Consider the following 9,526-nt stretch of genomic DNA (forward strand, 5'->3'; position numbering starts at 1 on the left):
ATATATATATATAAAATATATTTTAAGATCATGTTTAATCATCTGATTTGTCTATACATTGCTGTTTTAGTCTGTGTTCTTCTAATTAGTGTCTACAGTGTGTGCCTATTGAGCTGTTTAGAGCCATGTGGGACAAAACCCGATCATGCCCCTCCCTCTCACTGTCTAAATGAACAGTGACTGTAAAATCTACAATGCGTATGCTCAGAGTATTGTCCTATTTAATGTGTGTGGCAAACAAATAATGACCATAGGGGCACTTAGCTGCCATCCCCACCACACGTCATCTCACATAATTCAGAGCTGATTGGCTGTAAGTACGTGTGCCACAAAAAGTGTGGTGTGTGGAGAGGAGACGAGAGAGCTGCAGTGACGCGTCCTAAAACCCGGAAGTAAGCTGCGCATTGGTTCCCTCCACAAAAAGCAATGATATTTCTCCATANAGAGTAGTGTCCTATTTAATGTGTGTGGCAAAAAAAATGACCATAGGGGCAGTGAGCTGCCATCCCCACCATACGTCATCTCACATAATTCAGAGCTGATTGGCTGTAAGTACGTGTGCCGCGAAAAGTGTGGTGTGTGAAGAGGAGACGAGAGAAGCGTCCTAAAACCAGGAAGTAAGCCTCGAATGAGTTTCCTCCACAAAAAGCAATGAGATTTCTCCATTTTAGAAAATAGCTCCAAATAAGATCTGTGGGAAACGTACCTGTTAGATAAATGCAAGTTTTGTTCAGCCGGATAATATCCACATGTGACGTCTACCCTACTTTTATAATTTTCTAATCATAAATCTATCGATTAGATTTATGATAGACTTTTGAAACTACAAGAAGATAAGGAGGACTTTTACAACAAAGTAATAGAGATTTTTGTCCAGAAGGATAGCATGGACTTCATCTTCAAGTCAAGGTAAAACCACCATTTTATTGAAAATGGGATCTTGCTAAGAGAGAACAATTCAATATTTAAATGACACAATTATATTTTTTGGGTATCCTTTTCTTGAACTGTCTGTTTAAAAGTAATCGAAGCATCAGACTAAAAAAGCTTTTGAAAATAATATTATATTTTGATTTAGGTCAAAATATAATATTGGTAAACCTGAAGAGTCAGTGCCATCGCCTCACCAGCCATGAACCTCACTGCAGAAGCTTATATATAGACATCTAAGTTTTTGTGCCCCACCACTTTTGTACATATAAAAATGCCACTGGATAGATAGATCGATAGATGGATAGATAGATAGATAGATAGATAGATAGATAGATAGATAGATGGATAGATAGATAGATGGATGATAGATAGATGGATAGATAGATAGATNGTCTTATTGTTGGTAATGGTATTATTCATGTTGCGCTTCAAAAGTGACAGGAAGGGATGAGGAGGATGTTGTGTAACATCCTCACTGCAACGTCAGCTGTGTGTGTGTGTGTGTGTGTGTGTGTGTGTGTGTGTGTGTGTGTGTGTGTGTGTGTGTGTGTGTGGCCTGCTTACCTTACGCTAAAACTCAGTCTTGCTGCTGACCTGGCAAACACACAAAGAGAAGAGCAGACAGATAGACATATTCTCATGGCCTGGAGAGTTTGGTAGTCAGTGACCTGGAAATGATCCCAATTATATTGAACACGAGTTTCCATTCAGATGAGCGTGTATGTAAGGCGAAGTGGAAACAAAGAGACATGCTTCTTTCTCTATGCAGTATTTATGATGGATAGTGTTGTAAGGTAATCCTGCCATGTATAAATAATGCACACATGTACACGCGTAGACACTGAGGATTGATTTTTAGAGCTTGTAAGCTTTTCATTTGGGTAGAAGCTGACACATATTCATTACTGACATGAGATGTTTGAAAACAAAATGCTTATTGGCAGTTTAGTTACTGAGGGAAAAGCATCATTGCTGAATAATGAATCAGGGATCAATAAGAGTGCAATCGATTGCTCTTGCTCTTTAACACTTTATTGTTGTGACACAGCCAAAACAGCCATTTGTCTGTCCTAAGTTATCAGTGTGTTTTAATTTGTATATCTCTCTCTACTTCAGGGACTTCTTACCCAGAGGATCTGGCATCGTCACCCGTCGTCCGCTCATCCTCCAGCTGGTTAACTCTAAAGTGGGCAAGTAAAGAGACCAACTGTTGGGAAAGGGTTTGAACTCTTAAATCCAGACTTTACAAAACATAGAGTCTGATGTGTGTAGTCAAAATGAACAGTACTAGCTCATAGAAAATGTATAGCTAAAATCAATATTTAATCAAATGCATTGCAAAACAGATGTGCAGAAAATGCACTGAGTTATAGAGAATTGAGTTGTAAAACAACCCCAAAGCACACATGAGCGTTTTTTGTGAAACTGACAGGTTCACACAATCTTTTCTCAAAAATCCATAGTTCAAATAGCTTATACAACAAGTTTAATGAAACAAATACTGCACTCCCCATCTTTGTGGCATCTCTCTCTGTTGCACCATCGTAACGTTTCTGTATCTATGTTCATAACCTCAATCTATTAATTGCCCTCTTTCCTGTCTAAATCTCTAATTTTCTCCGTGTAGAGTATGCAGAGTTCCTGCACTGTAAGGGCCGTAAGTTTGTGGACTTTGATGAGGTCCGTCTGGAGATTGAAGCAGAGACTGAGAGGGTCACTGGATCCAACAAGGGCATCTCCACCGTCCCCATCAACCTCCGTGTCTACTCCCCTAATGGTAACACACACAGAAATAACAACGTAGCCATTTTGGTAAAGGTTTTCAGCCTCTAACCTCCTTCCTTATACCCTATCAACATCTCTCAGTGCTGAACCTGACCCTGATCGATCTGCCAGGGATGACCAAGGTTGCCGTGGGAGACCAGCCTGTGGACATCGAGCACCAGATCATGGAAATGCTGATGCAGTTCATCACCAAGGACAGCTGTCTGATCCTGGCTGTCACACCGGCCAACACTGACCTGGCCAACTCCGACGCCCTCAAGATTTCCAAGGAGGTGGACCCTCAGGGTAAGGGGACCTTGAGGAGTGTGTGTGTTCATGTATAGGATCATCTGAATGGCCTTGATAACTTTTCGCTGGATATTTTTATAAATTTGACCTATTTTGCTGTAATTTACAAAGCTAATTTCTATATCTTGCAGCCATAATCACTCTTCCTTCTATAAATCTTAGCCTCAGTGCAAAAGCAGGCTGCAGGCGTAATTAACAGATACATTATTAAAATACATCCTGGCAGCATAGATGTATTACAGGAGATTAGTGTGGAGGATATTCTAATTCCCTTACAGAGAAACCGATAAATGATTCATGGTCAAGTTTGTCTTTTGTTATATTTTAATAAATTAATAAAAAAGTCAATATACAATTGAAATCGATCTCAAATGCAGGAACAGAGCAACTTCATCCTGAGAGGATAACATGGCTTTGCACCCAGAACACAGCTTACCGTCACACTATAGTAGAACAAAAATAGCCAACTGGTACTGCCCATAACTTCTCTTAGGCATTAACTAAACATCGCCACCATTAAACCATAAAACCCCCCTGTCCTTAACCATTTGAAAAATCCAACTTTTGCCTTTCCTGAAATGTCAATCCCAGAGTTAGAACTAAAAATAGAATTTAACCAAGTAAAAGGCAATCATATATAAGACATAATCTATATATATGTATTTAAATGATTATATAATAATTTGACAGGACAATTAGTAGAGATATCATTAAATGTAATCATCCCAACCTTTCGTCTTCTTTTATTAAACCCAGACAAAGTTATTAAAGGTTCAGGCTTGTAATTATAGGACGAATGATAACTACAGCTTCTCCCTAACATTTCATTTAATGCCATCATCAGTTAAGACATTATAATTTGTCTAATACTTTATGACAAAATACCTGCAAAACAAATTGCATTCCCAACCATATTCAGCTGTACTTTAGTGCTAATGCTAAACTGGTAATAAGCTAATGCTAAGGCAATGTTAGCATGCTTACAAACTTAATTAAGATGGACGACAAGATGGTAAATCTCTCCCCTGCTGAACATAAACGTGTTAGAATTGTCATTGTGACCATGTTAGCATGCTGATAGCAGTTAGCTCTACTGTGCCTAAGTAAAGATGGTAGACTGTATATGTAAAGTACAGAACCACAGCTAGCAAGGCTGTAGACATAGCCTATGTTATGGCTTAGTTTCGAGCAGTGTGGGCTGTAAAATACTGTTTATATACTGTTCTACTGAAGGTTATTAGAATTGAAATAGCTAAGTTATAACCTCCAATTATCTGTTTGAATCCTAAAATCCCATGTGTCAATATACATTAAGAGCGATAGATTCAGTATTAGCATTGATGCTTTTGTCTTTAGGTCTACGGACCATCGGTGTGATCACCAAGCTGGACCTGATGGATGAAGGGACGGATGCACGAGACATCCTGGAAAACAAACTACTGCCGCTCCGCAGAGGTGAGAACCCCCCCCCCCACGCACACATTTGATTAAATCCTTGATTGGAATCCAGCTAGTACATTACAATATTTACAGACTTTATATACTACCCAAAATAGGGTGTCTTTTCTGTAGGGGTCAGCCAATCATCAATCTGCATTCTTTTCCCTGTAATTCCTGACATTGAAATCAAACAATTACTATGGTGTTAAATTGACTAACAGCTTTGTTTGTATTGTTCCACATGTGAACAGCTCTCCAATTGTAGATGTTATAATAATGTAATATTTGGTCGCAAGTGCTTTGGAATCCACGTTTGTCTTTATACCATAACTCACATTGAACAACTGATAATTGTCTTTCTTTAGGTTACATCGGGGTGGTGAACCGCAGTCAGAAGGACATTGATGGAAAGAAAGACATCCGCGCTGCTTTGGCTGCTGAGAGGAAGTTCTTCCTGTCCCACCCGGGGTACAGACACATTGCAGAACGCATGGGCACACCACACCTGCAGAAGACCCTCAATCAGGTGATACATACACACACGCACGCACGCACGAACGCACACACACACACACACACACACACACACACACACACACACACACTCAGACAGTTTGTATCCCATTTACTTCAAGCTGCATTCTAGAAAAAATATCTAGGGTACCCTTTTGATTCACAATTCTTCCTTCCTACAATTCTTCCATAATAAAATTGATTAGACAAAACTGTTGTATAATTAAGCAATAGCTCATGACAGGCTAAGGGGGGTTGTCGACCCTCCGCTTCGCGTCGGGCCGAACCACGCCCCTTAGCTGTGATATAATGAGCATATACCACGGCCTGTCGTGAGCTATTGCTTAAATATATCACACGTTTCCACTGATTGGATTTTTGAAATACTGTATGATTCAAAAGTCATTTTAATCCGAGTGACAGAAGGTTTGAAGGCTTAAATGTAAAAGGGTGTGATTAAGTTCTTTCTATGCTGATGTCTGCCTTTAAAACAAAACAATTTTAATTATTATATTCTCATAGTCGCCTATTAGTTGCTACAATTTAACCAGATGATGGTCTGTAATGATGTTGAAATGTGTAATTTTGTAATTTTAAAAGATTATGCAATACAAAGACAAACTAATAACCTAACATGTATTTGAAATCTCTCACGTTTAAACATGGTCAAAATACAAATAAAAAACGAGTTTTCTACTTTTGGATTTTCTTTTTCAAAAAAAGCTAATTTAAGCAACGCATAAACAACACGTTTAACATTCAGAAACTGCACATTGGTTTTGCTGTTGGTTACACAATGTGAAATGTTTCTCTGAGATGATGGCAGCTTTTTCTGACGTTCCAAACCCCATAATCAAACAGCAGGATGTTTTCTTTTAATCTCTGATTGTGATGACAACCACGTATTTATTTAAGCAATGCCATGGAACTGGTTTGATTTGATCTACAAGCACTACGCCTACTGTACATATTTAAAAAAAACATTATTATTTCTTCCGTGCTCTTAACTTCCCCTTTATGCACCTATGCACCTGTCAGTATTTATGTAATTTGCCTCTGAAATGATGGACTTTCCACCCTTAAAACCGACATTTTATGCCACACATTTGAATTGTTTGCCTCTCCTGTGACATGTCTCCATGCTTTAATGTTCAAAAAGCTCTTTATTGTTCTCATACTGCCTGTGCTGCAGCACCTCTTTTCACCCTCTGTCTGAAACCAGAGCCCAGTCTGCTCTGATTGGTTAGCTGGCCTGGCCCTTGGTCCACTTAGAGATGTCCTGCAAACTAAACTAAAATAACCTCCTGTTTTTTTTGTAATTTCTTTATTACTGTAAATGCATAACGCCCCTTAGTCTATCACGAACAATGTGTTAGATGCACAAAAACCTATATAACACACTACAGGAAAGGGTAAACCCGAAAAAGCATAATAGGGCCCCTTTAACACACTATCTAACCCTCAATCATCCCTCCGAAACAACTCCTTAATTATTATAAAATATAGACTGAGCCTGCATAGTCATGCTCCAGGCTCAAATAAAACATACTCCAGACCAGAATGTAAATAGGCCTAATGTGAATAGTCTTGGTTAGGAATTAAAATATCATCACGTCGAATGAGTTGTTGACCTTCCCGCTGTTAGTGGAAATAATTCAAGTGGTGAACTTTTAAAACTATTATGCAAAGCTGCTACTTCCCTGCATCATTTTGAAGGGATTCACTGGCTTCCACTGCAAATATGAAATAGTCCCCAACCTTGTGGATACATAAAAAAATGGAAAACAGAAATATCATCATATAGTTGCCATGAAATTATTATCCAGGAGTGTCACCTTATGCACTACATCTACATCTGCTGTCAGCGCAGGGAAGGGAGCAGTGTCAGACAGAGAGATCAAAATGAACCCTGCTGAGGATATTAAATTATAAGCATATTAAAACAGCTCCTCTGGAGATATGAGGGACTGCCTATGAACCAGAGGATTTTAATAACAATAAAATATTGCTTTGGATATTCATAATAAAAGCGGCACGTTCTTTTTCAGCCTGCTTTCTTTCATTTTGAGAGTGATTTATTGGTTTCTGGCAAACTGCATCTCGATGAAGCGGCATTCTGAAGCTGAGTCTTCTTTATCCAGCGATCCCATTTACATATAAAGAATAGCTGTCTCTTCAGAAAGAGAGCGCTCCCTGATATAATAATCCCTTTGTGCAGTGTGTTGCTTTTCATGACAAGACATTACATTCTTAAAAACTATTTTAGTTTGACATGAGAGGGTCGGCCATAAAGAGATGCTTATTTAAAAACAAGGAGAACAAATCTGTGAAATTACAATTGACAAAGACATTATCGACAAAACTTACATAAGATTTAGTGAATGTGGTTTTGATTATTCTTTTAGAGATGTTTTCCATAAATGAATAAAAATGTATCTTCATATTTTACAGTATAGATTGGTTAGCTGGCCTGCTCTGTTGTGATTGGTCAACACCTTAAATATGTCCCGCCCCCGTCATCATGTACAATGTGTTGGAGAGCAAGCCAATAGAAGCACTATGTCAGAGGAAGTAAACAAAGGAGTCCAAAGGAGGCGTTTCAGGCAAGTGTGGGAGAGAAACACAGGGGGTGTTTCTCAATCTCGAGTAAAGCTGCTCCAGAGCCACTATTTCAAGCATACTACGTCATCGAGTGCCACCGAAGGACTGTTCCAATGTCCAGCATACTTGGAATTCTACCGAGGCTGGCGTCCTTCGTTGCGGGAAATTTCGAGGCTGCACATGTGTAGACTCCGCGGTCTTAAAATCCCCACAATGCTTTGCGCGCGGACCAATTTCCCCAAATCTGTGGCGGAAAATGTAAGGCGGGGCCTCTCATATGACGCACACTTGCTCGCCTGTTCCACTCTTCATTTTCCGAATGCCAGGAAGGACATTTTAGTCTTTTCAGACCATACCATGTGAGGCGTGTGGCGCAGTGGGTTGTGCGTTGGTGTTCGGATCAGGGGGTCACAGGTTCAAACCCCACTGCAGTCAGCATGTCGTTGTGTCCCTGAGACACTTCACTCCAAATTGCTTCTGTGGTGATTGTCCATAGTATTGAGTATGTAAGTCGCTTTGGATAAAAGCGTCTAAAGGCCCTGACACACCAGGCCGAAATCGGCCGTTTTCGTTAGTCGGACGACGAAGCGTGCCCTGTCGCCCTAACTCAATTTGGTGTGTCCCGCACCGTCAGCCGTGACACGCCTTATTTGGCCTTTCATGGCCTTTCATGGCCGATTCAATGTTGAATCGGCCATGCGTCGGGTCGGGCAGTCGGGCCAAAGTGCATGAGAAGTGAAACGGTTGCTTGTCTTCCACAAGCAACACTCCAATGGCTGATAGCTCCAGTACCGCACAAAACATGTTTTCGAAGGACGAGAGTGAAAATGGAACGCACACGCTATTTGTTGTTTGTTTAGATCACGCAGTCTGTTCTTCTTCTCTGTCTTCCGGTTGTTGCCTCTTTTGAATGACGAATACACACTACCGCCGCCTGCTGGTAAGGAGAGTTATTGCCACTCACGCATGCGCAGTTCCTACGTGCTCGGCTCGNCTCTGTCTTCCGGTTGTTGCCTCTTTTGAATGACGAATACACACTACCGCCGCCTGCTGGTAAGGAGAGTTATTGCCACTCACGCATGCGCAGTTCCTACGTGCTCGGCTGAAGTCTTTGCGGTGTGTTCCAGTGCGACACATGGCCAAGACACAGGAGAACACGGCGACACAACATTCGGCGTCGGCGGGTTCTCTGGTGACTGCTTGGTGTGTTAGAGCCTTTACAAGTAAAGGCCCAGATACACTGGCCAGTCACCTGAGAAGTCGCCGACACCGACACCGACTGTTGCGTCGCCGGACTCTCCTGCGTATTTGCCGACTTCGCGCACTGGAACACACTCGCAAATCCGAGCCGAGGCACGTAGAACTGACGTAGCGTGAGTGGCCAATAACTCCTCCTTAACCAGCGCAGGCGCGGCTAGGTGTATTCGTCATTCATAGAGGCAACCACCGGAACGACCGGAAAACAGAGAAGAAAGAACAGACTCCGTGATCAGAACAAGCAAGAATAGGGCGTTTTTCTTTCCATTTTCAGGACGGAAGAGTGAAAATGGAAAGAAAAACGGCTATTGTTGTTGTTTAGATCACGGAGTCTGCGTTCTTCTCTCTGTTATCGCGGTCGTCCGATTGTTGCTCTTTTTGAAATGAAGAATAACACACACCTGGGCTCGCCGCTGGTAAGGAGAGTTATGCCACTCACGGCATACGCAGTTCATAGCTGCTCGCTCGGTTGCGGTGGTTGCAGTGGCGAAAGTCGGGGCCAAATACGCAGGAGAGTCCGGCGACGCAACGAGTCGGTGCGGTGTCCGCGACTTCTCAGGTGATCGGCCAGTGATCCTGGGGCCTTACTGTAAAGGCTCTAACACACGCAGGCGTCACGCAGAGAACCTCGCAGCGACGGATGATGTGCGCCGTGCTTCCCTGTGCTTGGCCATGTGTCGCACTGGAGCACACGGCAAAGACTTCAGGG

The 9,526-nt window shown here is 41.6% G+C and overlaps 1 protein-coding gene across 1 annotated transcript in view; it reads left to right on the forward strand.

Moving 5' to 3' along the window:
• The first annotated feature begins 1,380 nt into the window (after positions 1-1,380).
• Positions 1,381-9,526, forward strand: part of LOC104951917 (dynamin-3-like) — an 8,917-nt gene continuing 771 nt past the window's right edge. The window contains exons 1-7 of the mRNA XM_010778653.1: positions 1,381-1,415; positions 2,050-2,123; positions 2,561-2,710; positions 2,800-3,003; positions 4,363-4,461; positions 4,812-4,972; positions 9,268-9,511. Coding sequence (XP_010776955.1) covers positions 1,381-1,415; positions 2,050-2,123; positions 2,561-2,710; positions 2,800-3,003; positions 4,363-4,461; positions 4,812-4,972; positions 9,268-9,511 — 967 coding nt within the window. The remainder of the gene's footprint in view (positions 1,416-2,049; positions 2,124-2,560; positions 2,711-2,799; positions 3,004-4,362; positions 4,462-4,811; positions 4,973-9,267; positions 9,512-9,526) is intronic.

Source organism: Notothenia coriiceps, unplaced genomic scaffold, assembly GCF_000735185.1.
Source record: "Notothenia coriiceps isolate Sejong01 unplaced genomic scaffold, NC01 NC01_scaffold00019351, whole genome shotgun sequence".
Classification (NCBI taxonomy): Eukaryota; Metazoa; Chordata; class Actinopteri; order Perciformes; family Nototheniidae; genus Notothenia; species Notothenia coriiceps.